We start from the raw sequence: 19,464 nt of genomic DNA, 5'->3' as shown, positions 1-19,464 counted from the left end.
CCTTGCAGCAGCATTTTGGACCATCTGTAAACGCATTATAGAGGACTGACTTATACCATAGTATAGTGAATTACAGTAATCTAAACAAGATAGAACAAACAAGTGAATAATCTGTTTAAACGGTTTTACAGAGAGTAAAGATTAGATTTTTGATAAACGCCATAAGTGGAAGAAACTTGATTTGACCACTGCACTCATTTGTTTCTCAAAACCCAGGTTGCAATCAAAAAGAACACCAAGATTTTAGCACAGGGTGTAAAGTAGGAAGAGAGATGACCAAAATGAAGGGCACAGTTTTCATATGACTTTAAACCAAACAAAATGAATTTGGTTTTGTTCTCATTTAACATTAAAAGATTCTGCTTTAACCGTATTTGTAATTCGTTTAGACAACCCAAATAATTCAGGTCCTAAGAATTCTTTACTTTTATGCTGCAAGGGAAAACACAGCTGAGTATCATCTGCGTATAGGTGGAAGGACAATCCATATTTCTCAAAGATAGCACCCATCGGTAGCATAAATATAGAAAATAAAACTGGGGCAAGAATTGAGCCCTGTGGCACCCCACAAGCAAGTGGGCGTGAGGACGAACTATGTTGGCCAATGGAAACACTAAAACTTCTGTTTGTTAAAAAAGATTGAAACCATTTCAACACCTTGCCCTGTAACACAACACAGCTCTCCAACCTGGAAATCAAGTTGTTGTGGTCAAACATATCAAATGCAGAGCTTAAGTCTAAAAGCACCAAAGCCACAGCATTCCCTTTATCCGTTTCTAGTAAAATATCAACTTTTAAAAGTGCAGTTTCCGTGCTGTGTTGAGATTTAAAACCCGACACTGTAGCTGTTTTTAGGCAGTCAGGAACAACCCCAGTAATTAGACTAGTATTAAAAATAGTTAAAAGATCATGTCCAACAGTATTGAAAATCTGTTTTTGAAATCTAGATGGAATGATATCTTGAGAAGATAAAGTTGATCTTAGACGTTCAACAATGCCTATACAGGATTCAAAAGAAACAGGCTGAAAATCGCTCCACAGCATCGGGCCACTTGATCTCTCAGGTTGAACAGAATTCCCCAAGGGCAGGTTAGATCTTAATTGAATCGTTTTCTCATTAAAGAATGTACAGAATTGTTTACACAGTGATACGGAAGCATCAGGATAAATGTTGACGGGGACTGAGCACAGAATCAATAACAGAGAAGAGGGTCTTAGGTCTGTGTAAATTGTCACCAATAAATTCAGATAGATATTTGGACTTGGTGGCCTTAACAGCTCTCTGATACACATATAATCTCTCCACATTTCATATGAGACCTGTAACTTATCCTTGCACCATTTTCGCTCTGCTCTTCTGCAAGCCTTTCTAAGCAAACAAGTTGAATCATTAAGCCATGGCTGGGGTTTAGTAACAATACGTTTGGGTTTTAACGGAGCAATAAGATTCAGAGTAGACAAACATTTTTGATGGAAGCCAACTTCTTTTCCAAGGACGCCGTAGTGATGCCTTTTCATGGGACTTGTCCTTATAGGAGGCCATGTTTCCTTTCTGCACTGCCTGCAAGGAGTTATTTGTAGACATGATCTTGACAAAGAAGCTCTTTGACCAGTAGTTTGTATATTATCAGTAGTTGGCATATTATGTAGTTTCACTCCATCTGCATTGATTAGTTTCACATTACGCCACTGAATTTGTACCCTGAAGGTTTTCTGAGGGTGAGATGTGGGAGCTCAGTAGGCCCACATCTTGCATGAGCTTGCAGATGACATTCTGGAGGAGGTTTACACCTATGACCTTTCGGTGCAATGTGATGATCTGGAGCAGCGGTGTCTAGTCCTGCTTCTGAATGGCCAACTTCCTGCAGAGTTTAGCTCTAATGTACCTGCCTGGAAGTTTGTAGTGATCCCGAAGACCTTGATTAGCTCATCCAGGTGTGTTAATTGGGGCGGGGGAAGCCCTGATCTAGAGAATCTTGTCATCAGGATGGCTGGCTGTGTGCTCAACATAGGCCTCTTTGGGACAAAGAGTACCTCAAGCTCTTTACTGAACCTGCTCCTGTGCCCAAGACCACGCAGGCAATATGATTGTCATTGAATTCTTTGTGGTGTTCACACTTCCCTCCCTGCATTCCTACAGTGAGGCCAATCCTGTTTCCAATGCTCAGTCCTTGTGGACTTTGGGGCCGAGGGCAACTTCATTGACTCCTTGCTGGCGGCCAAGTGGGGCCAAGAGGGGGAAATGAACAATCTGTGTGGCTCTCCACCAAAGACCTGCCAGCTTGTAAGTTGGCACGACAGTTAACTGTGCCATTCCCTATTATCAAGGACCTCAGTCTATTGTTCAGGCTTCAAGTCTCCCTCCATAGAGTCGAACTCATGAGTGTGAGTGAAATGTGTCTGTCATGTTTCTTTGAATCCTTCCATCTTGAGTGCATGTTTTATAGCCACTAATTCTCACTCACTGGGAGAGAGATGAGAGACCTTACTATTTTCTGGGGAATACTGGGAAAACATGTCATTATAATGTGTAGCAGGGTTTTGTGTCATTTGTTTGCATTTTCAGCATTTATTTTGAGAAATTACTTCCTATAAACCTCTAATATCTCTTTGCTCATCAGACAAGCTCTGTATTATGTTCCTTGATCTTAAAGTGCAAAGAAAATCACGCTTTTTCTGTGGCAGCTCTAAGACTGAAATGGTTCACCATTGAAGATGAAGGCTCAACTGAGGTTTTAAAATCCATCTTACGATATATTTATTTTCATTGACGTTTGAATATGTTTGTCTTTTGGGTATGATGATTTGGGTGGTTGTTTTTAGTATGGTCTTTTATCGAATGGTTTATGTAATTTTTTGTTTTACAAAAAATAATTTTGATATGCACAGCACCTAGGTGTACCTTGTACTTTTGAAAGTGCTTTATATAGTATGACTTTGAGTTGAGTTGATTTCACAAAGAGTAGGACTGTGGTAGGTGCTTATTGTAATGACATCTGAAGGTGCTTCTGAACACACTTGTTAAATGGAAACAACATGGACTGTATTAAGCTGCTGAAACACTGTTCTGGAGCATTCCAACCCAATTTGATATGTGCAAATGAAACACTCACTGCTGGAGACCAGTGTGGCCAGGAATCTGGACAGCCCTCCTTGTTGGGACCTTGGGCTATGGTCACACCATCATGACAACAGCCGTACCTGAGAGAAGTACATTTGCATTACATTTCTGGTAACTTACAGTTATACTGTAAGAAAGAAATTATGCATTGTGACATAATTAGACTGCATCAAATTAGTCTCTGTGATTAACTCATCCAAGTCCATGTGTACCTGCTCCATGTGCACGATGGTAGGCCTTGGTCCTGGGGACAGCCTTGGCTCTGTGGTCCACTGGCTGGAGTACTTCCATCAGGACAGCAGCCATAGTAGGTCTGGCTACAGTGAGGGGTGAGAGGCGTGCCATGAGGTTTGTGGACAGCATTGTTTTGAGGAGTTTCTGTTGTGTTAGACAATAAAAAATAACAAGTACCTTAATGAATGTTTCAGACAGGGAGCTTCTTCATTTGTTTACGCGGCGCGATGCAACGCAACGCGTAAAAAGACAATATAAATCCATAAATCCATAATCCACAATTATGTCCCCACTTTATGCAACGAATGCCTCGTTTATAATAGGTTTTCATGTTTTTGAATTATCGCTCCGGCCGGACAGGGCATCATCACAGTATGTGAGGGGCGTAACATTTCCGTCACACGCTTGAGGTATTCGGCCAATCACAACACACTGGATATCTGGCCAATCAGAGCACACCTCGCTTTTCAGACCGATGAGCTTTGTAAAAATCGACGCGTTTCAGAAAGGCGGGGCATAGAGAAGAAACAATAATGTACAGTATGTGGAAAATAATGTGTTTTTTGAACCTTAAACCGCATAAACACATTTCATTACACCAAATACACCAAATAATGTTCTTTTTAGCAGCATCATATGACCCCTTTAAATGTCTTATTACAGGATACTTAACAAATTTAATTGGATCTGTCAAAAAAAACCTTTGTAGCAGTTATTACGATGGAAAAACCTAAGCAATATATTACAATTATATGTACTTTGAAATTATGAACCAGAGCAGTGTCACAGATTTTGATACTAATATTGATAATTATTTACATAATATCTTCAAGATAAAATGAATAATTATGGCCATTCAATAATATATTTGAGAGCCAAGATTTTTTACATTTAATAGGCATTTATGAACAACTTTTGGCAATAAGGGATATTATTTATTTTATTTATTGTTAAACAATCCAAATGAAAAACAGAAATGAATGTGTTATTTTTTCTAGTCCTACAACAATATACAGCAAAACATAATCCCTCATAGTCTACAGTCCATTAAAAGTTGTTAATGCTTTGTATTTTTTTTTTAGATCCAGGTAACTAGTCTCAGATGTTTGTTTGTGCACCCAGTTTAGCAGCATCATATGACCCCTTTAAATGTCTTATTACAGGATACTTAACAAATTTAATTGGATCTGTCAAAAAAAACCTTTGTAGCAGTTATTACGATGGAAAAACCTAAGCAATATATTACAATTATATGTACTTTGAAATTATGAACCAGAGCAGTGTCACAGATTTTGATACTAATATTGATAATTATTTACATAATATCTTCAAGATAAAATGAATAATTATGGCCATTCAATAATATATTTGAGAGCCAAGATTTTTTACATTTAATAGGCACTTATGAACAACTTTTGGCAATAAGGGATATTATTTATTTTATTTATTGTTAAACAATCCAAATGAAAAACAGAAATGAATGTGTTATTTTTTCTAGTCCTACAACAATATACAGCAAAACATAATCCCTCATAGTCTACAGTCCATTAAAAGTTGTTAATGCTTTGTTTTTGTTTTTTTAGATCCAGGTAACTAGTCTCAGATGTTTGTTTGTGCACCCAGGAACTGCACACAAAGACCATCTTTAACCAGCATAAATTTCCAAGCTAGTCTTAGCTAGTTTATGCTGGTTTGATTCTGGTCAAACTGCTCTAGACAAAGCTGGTTAAGCTTGTTAAGAATTGAACCTGGGATCTGACTAAGATCAGCCTTACATACAGCATGTGTGTACGGATGGAAAGATGGATGGATGGACAACCATGTTTAGAAACAAACCTAATGCGGGATCCTCGATATACGGCAGGAAGCCATGAATGGTGTTATCGTGACCTGTTGGGTCCTGCATGCTGGGCACCTCTGCTCATACCAATATAAGAAAAAGAAAGAAACTTCATAAATAAACTGGATCAAACCCATTGAAATACTTTAGAGTTTTGTAATAAAAAATTTTTGAGATCATGTATCAAATGTGAAAACGCTATGCATTCATGTGTAGAATATGTGTACACATAATTCTGAAAAAAGTTGTTACCATGAATGGAAGTGTGAGGAGCATATAAAAAGCTAAAAAAAATCTTGTGTACCCTGAGGCCTGTAGCAAGGCTGGACGTTGCATCTTTCCACAGTAAGAGGTTTGGGTTTGGACTGGCACTCCTCTACCCTGTACAGGTTTCTCTGTCTGTCTGAACAGATCACCTGCCGTTCCCGCAGCCCCGAGCCACAGCTCTTAGAGCACTTGAGAGAGAGTTTATGAGCAGGTAAGCTTATGACATATTTAGAGCATTGCATTAGCGGCGCAAAAGGTCATGGGTTCGATTCCCAGGGAACACACATACTGGTAAAAAATGTATAGCCTGAATGCACTGTAAGTCGCTTTGGATAAAAGCGTCTGCTAAATGCATAAATTTAATTCTGCTAAATGCATAAATTTAATCAAGAGGGAGGGTGTGCATGCTTATCCAAAGGCTTGTCTGTAAATGAGGTGTGGTTTCTTCCTTACCAGGCCCCAGTCTCCTATATGCCAGCCAATGGGGCTCCTGCAGACGGGCATCTCACAGGCCTGTGTCTTGGGCGGCTTCGGTTGGGTCCCACATACGTAGTCCTCCAGAGAAGCTCCGTCTGAACCCACACACACCACATCTCGCGTCTGTTTCCCAGAGCCGCACGTCACAGAGCACTACACAGACATTAACAGGTTTGAATTCATACAGGAATCCACTGCAATATATAATCAATTATAATATATAAAAAAAATAAAAAAAATTTTTATTTGTTCATTTTTACTTATTTAAAAATAGAAACAAATAACCGCCTCACACTACCTCGAGAAAAAATACAAATTAAAGATAAAGTAAAGCTATTAAAACAAAATAAAAGTATAATGCAATAAGAATTAAAAAAAAAGTTTAAAAGACGCACAAATCTCCAAAATAAAAATAAATTATATTTTACACAAAAAAGGCCTATTTAAGAACCAATAAGATGTTTTGACATTAATTTTAATGACAATTAAGTACATTTTTTACAAAATGTTATGGTGATACTTTACAATAAGGTCCCACTAGTTATCATGAGTTAATGCTTTAACTAATATTAACAATGTGCACTACATTTGTTACAGTTTTTATTATCATTTATTTATCTTTGTTATTTATTATTCAACAATAATATTCATTTCATGTCATTCAGTTCATGTCTGCTCAGGCCAATTAAATAATATTAAAAGATTCAACTTCTGGTTTTAACAATGCATTAGTAAATGTTGACATTATCATTAACTAACATTACTAAAGACCTATTTTTCATTGTTAGTCATGTTAACTAATTTATATAATTGAACTTTGTTGTAAAGTGTAAGGTTTTACTTTTTTACTATAATTCCATAACTCTTCATTATGGTGTTATTCAGTAAAAATATATAAATAAATTACAGCATCTGTATTTAAACCAGCATACAACAAATAGCAGCCAAATGTTAAGTATAAACACAGCATAAATTTCCAAGCTAGTCTTAGCTAGTTTATGCTGGTTTGATTCTGGTCAAACTGCTCTAGACAAAGCTGGTTAAACTTGTTAAGAATTGAACCTGGGATCTGACTAAGATCAGCCTTACATACAGCATGTGTGTACGGATGGAAAGATGGATGGATGGACAACCATGTTTAGAAACAAACCTAATGCGGGATCCTCGATATACGGCAGGAAGCCATGAATGGTGTTATCGTGACCTGTTGGGTCCTGCATGCTGGGCACCTCTGCTCATACCAATATAAGAAAAGGAAAGAAACTTCATAAATAAACTGGATCAAACCCATTGAAATACTTTAGAGTTTTGTAATAAAATTTTTTTGAGATCATGTATCAAATGTGAAAACGCTATGCATTCATGTGTAGAATATGTGTACACATAATTCTGAAAAAAGTTGTTACCATGAATGGAAGTGTGAGGAGCATATAAAAAGCTAAAAAAAATCTTGTGTACCCTGAGGCCTGTAGCAAGGCTGGACGTTGCATCTTTCCACAGTAAGAGGTTTGGGTTTGGACTGGCACTCCTCTACCCTGTACAGGTTTCTCTGTCTGTCTGAACAGATCACCTGCCGTTCCCGCAGCCCCGAGCCACAGCTCTTAGAGCACTTGAGAGAGAGTTTATGAGCAGGTAAGCTTATGACATATTTAGAGCATTGCATTAGCGGCGCAAAAGGTCATGGGTTCGATTCCCAGGGAACACACATACTGGTAAAAAATGTATAGCCTGAATGCACTGTAAGTCGCTTTGGATAAAAGCGTCTGCTAAATGCATAAATTTAATTCTGCTAAATGCATAAATTTAATCAAGAGGGAGGGTGTGCATGCTTATCCAAAGGCTTGTCTGTAAATGAGGTGTGGTTTCTTCCTTACCAGGCCCCAGTCTCCTATATGCCAGCCAATGGGGCTCCTGCAGACGGGCATCTCACAGGCCTGTGTCTTGGGCGGCTTCGGTTGGGTCCCACATACGTAGTCCTCCAGAGAAGCTCCGTCTGAACCCACACACACCACATCTCGCGTCTGTTTCCCAGAGCCGCACGTCACAGAGCACTACACAGACATTAACAGGTTTGAATTCATACAGGAATCCACTGCAATATATAATCAATTATAATATATAAAAAAAATAAAAAAAATTTTTATTTGTTCATTTTTACTTATTTAAAAATAGAAACAAATAACCGCCTCACACTACCTCGAGAAAAAATACAAATTAAAGATAAAGTAAAGCTATTAAAACAAAATAAAAGTATAATGCAATAAGAATTAAAAAAAAGTTTAAAAGACGCACAAATCTCCAAAATAAAAATAAATTATATTTTACACAAAAAAGGCCTATTTAAGAACCAATAAGATGTTTTGACATTAATTTTAATGACAATTAAGTACATTTTTTACAAAATGTTATGGTGATACTTTACAATAAGGTCCCACTAGTTATCATGAGTTAATGCTTTAACTAATATTAACAATGTGCACTACATTTGTTACAGTTTTTATTATCATTTATTTATCTTTGTTATTTATTATTCAACAATAATATTCATTTCATGTCATTCAGTTCATGTCTGCTCAGGCCAATTAAATAATATTAAAAGATTCAACTTCTGGTTTTAACAATGCATTAGTAAATGTTGACATTATCATTAACTAACATTACTAAAGACCTATTTTTCATTGTTAGTCATGTTAACTAATTTATATAATTGAACTTTGTTGTAAAGTGTAAGGTTTTACTTTTTTACTATAATTCCATAACTCTTCATTATGGTGTTATTCAGTAAAAATATATAAATAAATTACAGCATCTGTATTTAAACCAGCATACAACAAATAGCAGCCAAATGTTAAGTATAAACACTCTACAATTTATAAACATTTTTTTACATTACAGTATTAAGAATTACTTTCAGAATCAGAAGATTTATTTAGAATGCTTACTTGTCATGAAAATAATATGACAATGCAAAAATATGCTTCATTTTCTTAAATGAAGACATTTTATTTAAATGAAAATCTGCCCTATTTGGCCTATTAAGTTCATTTTAATTTTAGGGTGGACAGGTTTTGAGAGATTCACACAAAAAACGTTCTTACAATTTTATCTGAATTTTATATAAAATGTTTCATAAAGTGTAGTTTATCTACCTGGCTCCAGCTGGAAACTCTGTATTGAGCGCATTTCTGCATGTTACAGTTCTGTTGGTTGAGCGGTCTGGGTGCGTAGGAAGCACACTGGGAATCCTCCACCAGTCGAGATCCTGCCGAGTCGTGAGACATACACTCCACTCTCCTCACCTGAAGACCCCCGCCGCAGGTCACCGGACACGGGCTCCACTCCCCAGTCACCCAGCTGACACACGAACACACACATCAGCAGAAAAAAGCATAATGACGGTGAGTTATAGCATTTAGAGGATGCATTTAGCCGGCCTACTCAATACCAGCTTCCACAGTGCCAGTCTAACCCAAAGAAACTGCATGCTTTGGGTCATTTACATTCATGAGTATGAAAATGTTCTAGGTTAAATACAATTTAAGATCTGTTAGCACAAAAATATTGTGACACATCTTTCAGTTTTGCTCTTTCAATGGCAAGCAACCAAGGCATAATTCACTCCTTTTGAGGAGGGACTACTTTTCTAGCAGATGAACTTCTGTTTATGCATTATAGTATATATATAATACAGAACATAATATGTGACCCTGGAGCACAAAAGCAGTCTTAAGTCGCTGGGGTATATTTGTAGCAATAGCCAACAATACATTGTATGGATCAAAATTATAGATTTTTCTTTTATGCCAAAAATCATTAGGATATTAAAGATCATGTTCCATGAAGATATTTTGTAAATTTCCTACCGTAAATATATCAAAACTTAATTTTTGATTAGTAATATGCATAGCCAAGAACTTAATTTGGACAACTTTAAAAGTGATTTTCTCAATATTTTGATTTTTTTTGCACCCTCAGATTCCAGATTTTCAAATAGTTGTATCTCGGCCAAATATTGTCCTATCACAACAAACCATACATCAGTGGAGAGCTTATTTATTCAGCTTTCAAATTGATCTTTATGACTGGTTTTGTGCTCCAGGGTCACATATAATACAGTATAAGCATAATTTCTGTATAATTTGCTCCATGTAAACCGCACTTTATGTTAAATGTCCCATTCTGGAATCCACAGATACTGAGAGTGAAAATAACAGAGTAATAAATTTGTTAGTTATTTTACATATATTTATTTTAATAGCATATTTTAAACATTTATTCACAGTCTATTGGATTCTGTTTTAAGCACAGCAACTGTACACATTTTCGATTGTTTCCACAACTGATGGGACGAGTCAAAATGATTTACAGCGGTAACTGATAGCATGCCACAGAAATTGCATTTAACCGAGAACATTTGAGAGAAAAGACAACAAATACACACCTACACCTACATTAAACAAACATATAAAGATTTTGCATTCTTGAAAATGACAAGGACAAAGCAAGTGTTCAGCAGAAACACTTGGCCTGTCAAAGCTGAGCAGGTGCTCCCAGAAACCTAAAGATGAGAGAACAATTATGAAGATATCGGTCACGGGGGGACAAAAGAATTCGGTCACTCCCACAGCAAAAAGCAAAAGCACATGTTCTCTGGCAGGTCGATCTGCTCAGGGACCAGGACAGTTTCAGGTTTCTGTACATGAACATCAGAAGAAAATCCCAGGGGTACTGCTATGACAAGTGAAAGACTTATTTTAACAGAGCAAACGCTGCTTTCTACTTCACACGCAAATACACTCAGATAAAAGGCAAACTAAATCAAAAGAACACATTAGACCGGAGACACCCAGACAGTGGACTCAACAAAACATCTATATTATACATGTAGGCCATGATTTACTACAGGTTTGCATGTAAAAACTGCTGATCTACTAATGCAATATAAGCAGGGATGGGCAGTATTTCAAATACATGTATACTATTTATACCATAAATACTATTTTGTATTTAAATACATTTAATCGTAGTATTTTTGTAGTTTCAAAATACATAAGATACTTTTGGCCAATCAACCTCTTTATTAGACTGCTGATTTCCTATTATTACAAGTATACAAAAATACTAAGATTAAATGTATTTAAATACAAAATACATTTGACTTTTTCCAAAGGTATTTAAATACAAAATAGTATTTTGTATTTCAAATACATGTATTTGAAATACTGCCCATCCCTGAATATAAGGATTACACACACAACTAAGGATTGTCATATTCATTTTCATTTCTCTTAAAAACAGTAAAAACTATGAAATATTACTACGATATCAAATAACTGTTTTTTATGTGAATGTATTGTTAAATGTAATTTATTTCTGTGATCAAAGCTGTATTTTCAGCATCATTACTCCAGTCTTCAGTGTCACATGATCTTCAGAAATCATTCTAATATACTGATTATATGAAATCAAGTAATATGGCATTCGGCTGTGAGCAATATTTGGTAAAAAGATTTAATTTATATAATGTGTCTAACCTGCACGATTATTCATCTACAAAGAGCACATAATACGTATACTACTACAGCATAAGCTAATTGATACTCTCTATTTTGGATCTTAGTAAATCAGGCCCATCATGTATATAAAATCTATACATATAAAATAGATCTATAGTGCCCGCAAAACTATAACACACAACAACCTACCTAGAACACAGACAGCAGCTCAGCTCAGAGCTCTACGGTTCATATACTGTATGTGAACGGCAGGAATCAGTGAAATATTTACTGAGGTGAAACTACTGCAGTGTCTATAAAGCAAAAGAGAAAAACCTCCTCTGACACACGAGGCAGGCTCAAAGAGACGAGTGGAGCTCTGAGCTGAACAGCTGCCCTGGGCCTTGGTTCATCTTCACATGTGAAGGAACAAGCGCTCACAAGACATAAACATAGCACTAAACATGTAAAACACTGGTGCGAACTGAACTCAAACACATATTAATGATGTGAACAATCTCTTAGACGTGCCAGCCAGGATTATATTATATTATGCACTTAAAATAGAATAAACATTTACTGAAAGAAAATATATAAACACTTATTTGATTTCAGCTAGGTGCAAAGCAAGAGTTCTCATTTCATTTAGTTTAATTTTATGTATCAAAAAACTAAAACGAGAAAATATAGATGTATTTAAATATATATACATATATATAAGTGATACGTAATCTTTTACTGATTGCAAATTACATAAAAATTGTAGTTGGTAATGTAATCTAGATTACTCATTTTAGGTAATGTATTCTGACTACATTACTGGATTACTTTTAGATTACTTTTGACCTAACTTGTTTATAGATTTAAATGGAATTATTTATGACCATTAACCAACAGCAGAGAACATGCAAATGCATTGTTAAATAAATGAAATATTAACTGTAGATCTCTTCAAGTTAATATTGTAGGACAGAGGTTGTTTGATTGACAAATTGTTTTGGGAATGTCTGCATCACTTGAACAAACATTAATAAACATGAAAACAGCAATGACATGGCCAAAGTCATCCAGGTTTGAAATATATTTTTTTGTCAGATTAGTTTAGTAACTGGCACAATTATTAATCTTATGCTCTCATAATCTCATGGTACTGAGATGTGCGTTTGTCCCCAAATCCAGATGTATGGACTGCAAATTAATTTACATGACATTTAAATGACCATCACATATTGTGAATACTCAGCGTATTCAATATGACACACATATTGAATTATTTTAGAAGGTAAAATTTAAGAGAAAAAAAGAATTAAGGAGAATAACTAAATTTATGAATAATTTACTGTCACTGAGTGAGTAATCATGTAATTTCCGGATTTTTGGAATCTGTGTAATCTAAATTACATGTCATCATTTACTACCCAGCTCATTCTCAAAGGCCATAGAGGTCTTAAAGACACTGTTATACTGATGGACTGTCTTTTTGATATAATCTGGTGCTGTGCATACTGGGAAATCAGTTACACACAGACGCTTCAAATTCTTTAGAAAATCTCATAATGTAGTCCAGAGGCACATGAAACATGTGAGATTCCTGAGAGGTTGCATAGTCTGGACACAAATGTGTGCTTGAGGTCATGCGCTGCAGTATATCAGCCTCTGAAGGCTGTTACCTGTACACTTGTACATAGACTCGTGGTGCTTCCATGGGCCTCCACAAGCGTGGCTCGTACACATACGCCATCCTTACAGAACAGGAACAGTACAGCCAAAGCTGTGAGACCCAGCGGTTCTCCACAAGTCAGACAGCAACCGCAATTTATAACACAACATTAAAACACATTTGTGGGCAGAAATAGGTTTATGATATTAAATAAACACTGTAAAGAGACATTCCAGGTGTTCATGCACCAAACACACTACAGCTGGCTTTGAGCTGAACATGCTGTACCTGCGGGTTTGTGGGCACTGCTGTTCATTGCATGTGCGGTTACTGAGGGGTCGAGGGAAGGAAGCACACAGGTAATCAGAATACGCTTCATCATCAAAGGTACAGAAGACCAGACGTGACTGGTAACCTAAAATATATGGAAAAAAGGATTGCAAAATTACAGAAATATAGAAACCCTTTTTCAATATAAATATACCAACCATGAATAAATGCATAACAAATATGTAAGGAAATCCCAACCATAACAATTACATGGGGCATAATATTAGCAGCCTACTAACACAATAGTTCTCAAGCAGGGGCCTCAAACGTCCAAATGGGCCTCAAAATCATTTATAGAAGACAAAACAAGCATTAAGGCTTAAAAAAACAAAAATCAAGATTCAAGCTGTATTTTTTTATATAATTAGTTCCCTCAAAACCTGTCATTTTTATTTGTGATCCAGGGCTCCCACAGTATTGGAAAGCCTGGATATATTGATGTATAGATGGAAATAAGCTCTAAAATATGTTAGTGGGTAGAAATTGCTCAGAAATGGCTGAGCAAACAAACAAGGAAAAAGTACACATTTATTGGTAATAAAAAAGTTGTCACATTTTCAGTTTGTTTAAAGTTTTTGATCAGTTTTCATGTCTTTTCTGTTTTCGGTTTCATGCTCCATTTTCTAACCTGTTAATTAGTTCAGCTCTTCTTCGTTCCCTGCTTATTTGTTTCTTTGGTTACTGATTATTTAGAATTTTCTGTTCTGGTGTGCCTCATTGGTTTCGGCCCATGTCTGCTTTGTATTTAAGTCCTCAGTTTCCAGTTCCCCTTTGTCCTGCATTGATTCTGTTTGTTTGTGTTATAGTGGTTGTATTTTCTCCTGTTTCATGTTTTGAGTGATATTAAAAAATCTTCCTAAGGATCTTCTTCATTGTGTGCTTCATTGCACCCACAAACCCATAAGAGAATGCAGGAACAAAACAAGGATTTAATAAACTGGGCTGAAGATCACCTCCTCACCAACAGCACGGATGACCTCTGGAGTGGTATGTGGAGGAGTTCTTGGAATACTCCCATCTGGTGAGCTGGAGCAATACAATGCCTGCTTTTGGATGGGACTGAAGTTATTAAAATGAATTATGTTAGTTCCTTTCTTCTGTTGATTGTAATAGGCCCTTAGTGGACTTTATTAATTACGTCCTCTGTCTAAACGGTTCAAATTTCGTAGTTGATGCAGTTAATGAGGGCAATCACTATCATCATTCAGTCTCCATCCGAAAGCATGTGGGCACTCCAGCTCACTCTAACTGTGCGTTCACACCGCCGGCGGCGAGAGCGTCAAAGTGACCGGAAGACATTCATTTTCAATGTGAGCGGGCGGCGAAAAGCGGCGCGGCGCGTCTTGGCCGGCGAGGGCGTCAAGGAGAGTTGAAATCAGTTCAACTTTATGGTAATGAACTATGACGCTGTTGGGCGGCAACCAATCGGAATGTAGAATTCCTCCGCTTGAGAGGGTCCCAGAGAACGCAGTCCTGTAAACTTTGGTTCCGACCACACATTAGTTCCTAATCGAGGCCAGCCCGGTGATGGCTCCAGCCCATGAGCACAGCTCAGTAATGGCTCCAGCCCTAGAATTCAGCCCAGTCATGGCTCCAGCCCCAGAGTACAGCCCAGTGATGGCTCCAGCCCTAGAGTTCAGCCCAGTCATGGCTCCATCCCCTGACCAGAGTTCAGTGATGGCTCCAGAGTGCAGCGCAGTGATGGATCCAGCCCTAGTGTTCAGCCAAGTCATGGTTCAGTCTCCATCCGAAAGCATGTGGGCACTCCAGCTCACTCTAAGCCTGCACCCTCCATATACCTTAGCACTGGGACCATGTCACCCAGTTCACCCGTCTTTCCCCAAGACCGAAAGATGATTTCTAACAGCGCTGACCTGATACCTAAAGTGGCGGATCCAGCCTTTACTTCCATCCGGGTAGTGCTGAATAAGACGACTTCTTCTCTCCGGTCCCCAATGCTCCATATAACCTCAGCCTCAATCCTCTTCAGCCCAGTGTCAGCTCCAGCCCCTGAGTACAGCCCAGTGATGGCTCCAACCCTAGAGTTCAGCCCAGTGTCGGCTCCAGCCCCTGAGTACAGCCCAGTGATGGCTCCAGCCCATGAGCACAGCTCAGTAATGGCTCCAGCCCTAGAATTCAGCCCAGTCATGGCTCCAGCCCCTGAGTACAGTCCAGTGATGGCTCCAGCCCATGAGCACAGCTCAGTAAATCTTGTTCCAAAGCTCAGCCCAGTGCCCGATCTGATCCCTAAGCCCAGCCCAGAGTCTACAACATTGTCTATAATGGCTCCAGCTATTATGTGTGATTGGGCAGCCCACATGCATGCAATGTGGTGGTCTACCCTGTCCCTGTATCCTCTGTCTCCAGTGCCTCCCTGGCTCCCTGAGCTACCCCCACCTTCCCTGTACTGTTGGTACCACCCTGGAGGCTTCCTGGTTAGTCTATACCTCCCCTCGTCAGCCTCCAGCGCACCCACCCTTCCACTCCATTAGACTATTTATGGTGTGAGGATGCGCCTTACGAGAAGGGCTGGGGGGGATTACTGTAACATTTTGAGTTTGTTTAAAGTTTATTTCTGATCAGTTTTCATGTCTTTTCTTATTTAAAGTTCTGGAATTATGTGATTAAATTATTTGAATTATTCAGAATTATTTTAAAATTATTTTAATATGTTGCCACTAGTTTCTGTACACAAAAAAAGGTTTGAAATGAGCAGAAACTTCCAGAATTTTGGAATTTTAATATTTTATTGAATTTTTATATATTGCCACTCCTACCGTCTGTAAATAAAAAGTTAGAAAATTAGCTGCTTTGTCATCACAGCAGAAATATCAGAAATATCTCCGAATATCATTTTTGACGATGAGTGGCCTTAGAGTCAAAAAGGTTGAGATACACTGTACTAACAGTGACATCAGCAGGCTTTTCCCTGGTTAAAAATCCCAGTATTTGGTCCTTATTTTGCTTTAATGACAACATGAACAGGCTGGTATGATCAGTGTAAGGTTGTGCATATCCAATGATCCTGTTCTCCAGCAGAGTAGATTTCAGTACTTAAAAACTGTAGTCCGTTACTGATTACAAATTACATGATGAAAACTGTAGGCTAGTTAGTTACATAATCTTGGTTACTGACTACTTGTATTCTGTATTCTGACTACTTTTTAGATTACTTTCAGATTACTTTTTTATCAAATTTGTTTTAAACTTACCATTAAAGTGCCATATTGATATAAAAAAACGAAGAAAAAACAAATTCTATATTTATATCAACATCATAAAATGCATTAAAAATTACATTACACCAGGGTTTCCTAAACTGGGCTTAATGTAATAACTGCAGTCGGTTTGTGAGTTGATAAAAAGTTAATAATTAGTCAAATCAAAAAAAATTTAAAATAATAATAATTTAAACACTTGAACACTAAAAATATAAATATTTTATTTGTTCATCTGCAAGTCAATGTGACCGTTAACCAACATCAGAGAACTGTAAATATGCAAATGTATTGTTAAATTATTATTAGTTATTGCAAGTAAATATTTTATTTGAAGGGATCTGGCTGACAAAAACATTTGGGAATCCCTGCTATCATCATAATTCACCCCAGTTGTTTAATCACAGTACATCAAGACAGGTTTCTGAAAAATTAGTTATGTTTATATACACTGCAAAAACAGGTCACCTGCAATTGTTACTTTAAATAGCTATTTCTACATGATTTAACCCATATAGACTTGTTTTGGTGGTATAAATTATTGTATAAGTTGATTCAGCAATATAATAATACAGTAATATATAATAATATAATAAATAATAGTTTTGACTTAAACCAGTTATGTTACCATTATTACGTTGCCAGTTTTTCAGTGTATGCAAATGAGACTAAATATGCACTTGTTTGCAAAAATATCCAAAACAGAAATCTTCAACATTGGATAAAGCCAGGTTCAAAGTTCTTGTGTCATTTTGTTGACATATTAGAGAGGGTTATTATTACAGAGGGCATTTTGGGTTTCTCTTGTTACCACTCCACAAATCAGAAAATACTGTCAGAACCATATTAAAGGCTGAAAAAAAGCACCATGTTTTTATGAATACAGTGTTACATAAATAAACACTGTTATGTAAACAAACCCCTCTGTAAAGCCCTTCAGAATATAGATAGGAATGAAAATTTCAGTCAAAGTTCCCAGCGCTGCTGAAGTGGAGATTTCTGACTCATTTTGAGAAAGCAGCCATTAAAGATATGTATTATAATTGAAATCTACAGATGCAAATAGATCAATTGTAATTAAACACTTAAATGTGTATCTTGGATGTTTTCTTTCCACTGGTCTAAAATATGGAAGCAAAAATCCTGACCAGTGCATTAAAATACAATGGTTTTGCCTGTAGTATCTTGCCTTAAATGAACAGACACTCTTCCTGTGTCCTTCTACAAAACCCAGAGGCCAAGCCTGCCATATTTCCTCAATGCAAACTGCTTATTGGTGCTCTGACACTGACCTGAGCTGCACTCCTTGCTGCAGGCAGACCAGGAGCCGTAGCTCCAGTAATATCCCTCCACTGAGCGTCCGTTCGGCAGATAATACTCATACTCCACTCCCTCATTGTCCTCTTGAGTGATGAGCTGTAGAGAAACCGACACTGATGGTCATAGTGTTCTGTGTAAAATATGTCTCAAACAGGTGAAGGCACACAGTAAGTTTTTGTTTACATTTTTGCATTTCTTCTTCATTGCAGTGGCCTGGGATTTTACAGATACTGATTTGTTTTGTTCCTTTTTGGGCCAGTTTACACCTGGTTACTTCACGCGTTTTCTCTGATCGGAAAACAATTTTATTTGTTAAAACCGTTCCATTTACAATTGGCCACATAAATTTGTCTCCGCTAAAACGGATATAAATCTGATCTTCAGTTCACAGGCTATACTGTATGCAAATTTAATGGAGTTCACGTCAACAAAAGCAACAGATATGCACCGCATTTTATTCATCATCAGCTAATTTCAAGATGAAAGACGGCATCAGCACTGGAAAGATAAGTTACTTAATGAATATGATTGTGTGTTTAGCGTCTACAACTTACTTTCAGTTTCATTTGCGGCAATTTCTGCGTCGATTTGCTGAAGAGTGCAGTCATATCTAGCTATGACACGTCATATAGCCTATAACACGCTCTCACACGTTTAATATTTTAACATTTTGGGAGAAGTAAAAGTTACATTTGTGGTTTCAACAACCAGAAGCATTTCGGAGGGCTCATGTGGAGCAGCATTTACTGTGAACAGAGACACTCTGAGATGCTAAAAACACCACTGGATCATGAGCCGCTCACGTGTAAATGAACACAGTGCCATGAAATCTGATCTTCAGTTCACAGGCTATACTGTATGCAAATTTAATGGAGTTCACGTCAACAAAAGCAACAGATATGCACCGCATTTTATTCATCATCAGCTAATTTCAAGATGAAAGACGGCATCAGCACTGGAAAGATAAGTTACTTAATGAATATGATTGTGTGTTTAGCGTCTACAACTTACTTTCAGTTTCATTTGCGGCAATTTCTGCGTCGATTTGCTGAAGAGTGCAGTCATATCTAGCTATGACACGTCATATAGCCTATAACACGCTCTCACACGTTTATTATTTTAACATTTTGGGAGAAGTAAAAGTTACATTTGTGGTTTCAACAACCAGATGCATTTACACTTGTCCAGTGCAATCCTCCTGAAGTGGTTTGAGCGATCAGATTTCAATCCGTCTCGAAAGCGCTTCGGAGGGCTCATGTGGAGCAGCATTTACTGTGAACAGAGACACTCTGAGATGCTAAAAACACCACTGGATCATGAGCCGCTCACGTGTAAATGAACACAGTGCCATGCTTCACTCTGAAACATGCAGCTCATATATTTATTCGATTAAATCAGAGCATTTACTATTGGATGACTGTACTAGCCATATCCCACTTTTGGTTTTATTTTGATTAATTGTGAATTCTACATCCAACATTAATTAACACACACAAATCTAA

At 37.3% G+C, this 19,464-nt stretch overlaps 1 protein-coding gene across 2 annotated transcripts in view; it reads right to left on the bottom strand.

Annotated features, from left to right (window-relative positions):
* The window catches only part of paplna (papilin a, proteoglycan-like sulfated glycoprotein), a 44,972-nt gene that overhangs the window by 14,912 nt on the left and 10,596 nt on the right, over positions 1 to 19,464 (bottom strand). Inside the window, exons 12-20 of one of the 2 annotated variants that reach the window (XM_016569495.1) lie at positions 17,935 to 18,058; positions 13,383 to 13,509; positions 13,105 to 13,176; positions 9,089 to 9,293; positions 7,814 to 7,990; positions 7,398 to 7,548; positions 7,090 to 7,170; positions 3,334 to 3,499; positions 3,114 to 3,201 (exon numbers count right to left, since the gene is read on the bottom strand). In XM_016569495.1, the coding sequence (XP_016424981.1) occupies positions 3,114 to 3,201; positions 3,334 to 3,499; positions 7,090 to 7,170; positions 7,398 to 7,548; positions 7,814 to 7,990; positions 9,089 to 9,293; positions 13,105 to 13,176; positions 13,383 to 13,509; positions 17,935 to 18,058 (1,191 nt within the window). The remainder of the gene's footprint in view (positions 1 to 3,113; positions 3,202 to 3,333; positions 3,500 to 7,089; positions 7,171 to 7,397; positions 7,549 to 7,813; positions 7,991 to 9,088; positions 9,294 to 13,104; positions 13,177 to 13,382; positions 13,510 to 17,934; positions 18,059 to 19,464) is intronic. The other variant, XM_016569496.1, reaches the window with a different exon arrangement.

Source organism: Sinocyclocheilus rhinocerous, unplaced genomic scaffold, assembly GCF_001515625.1.
Source record: "Sinocyclocheilus rhinocerous isolate Xijiao unplaced genomic scaffold, SAMN03320098_v1.1 scaffold1042, whole genome shotgun sequence".
Taxonomy (NCBI): Eukaryota; Metazoa; Chordata; class Actinopteri; order Cypriniformes; family Cyprinidae; genus Sinocyclocheilus; species Sinocyclocheilus rhinocerous.
The sequence above is the reverse complement of the archived record's forward strand: the minus strand, read 5'-3'. Positions and strand labels throughout refer to the sequence as shown.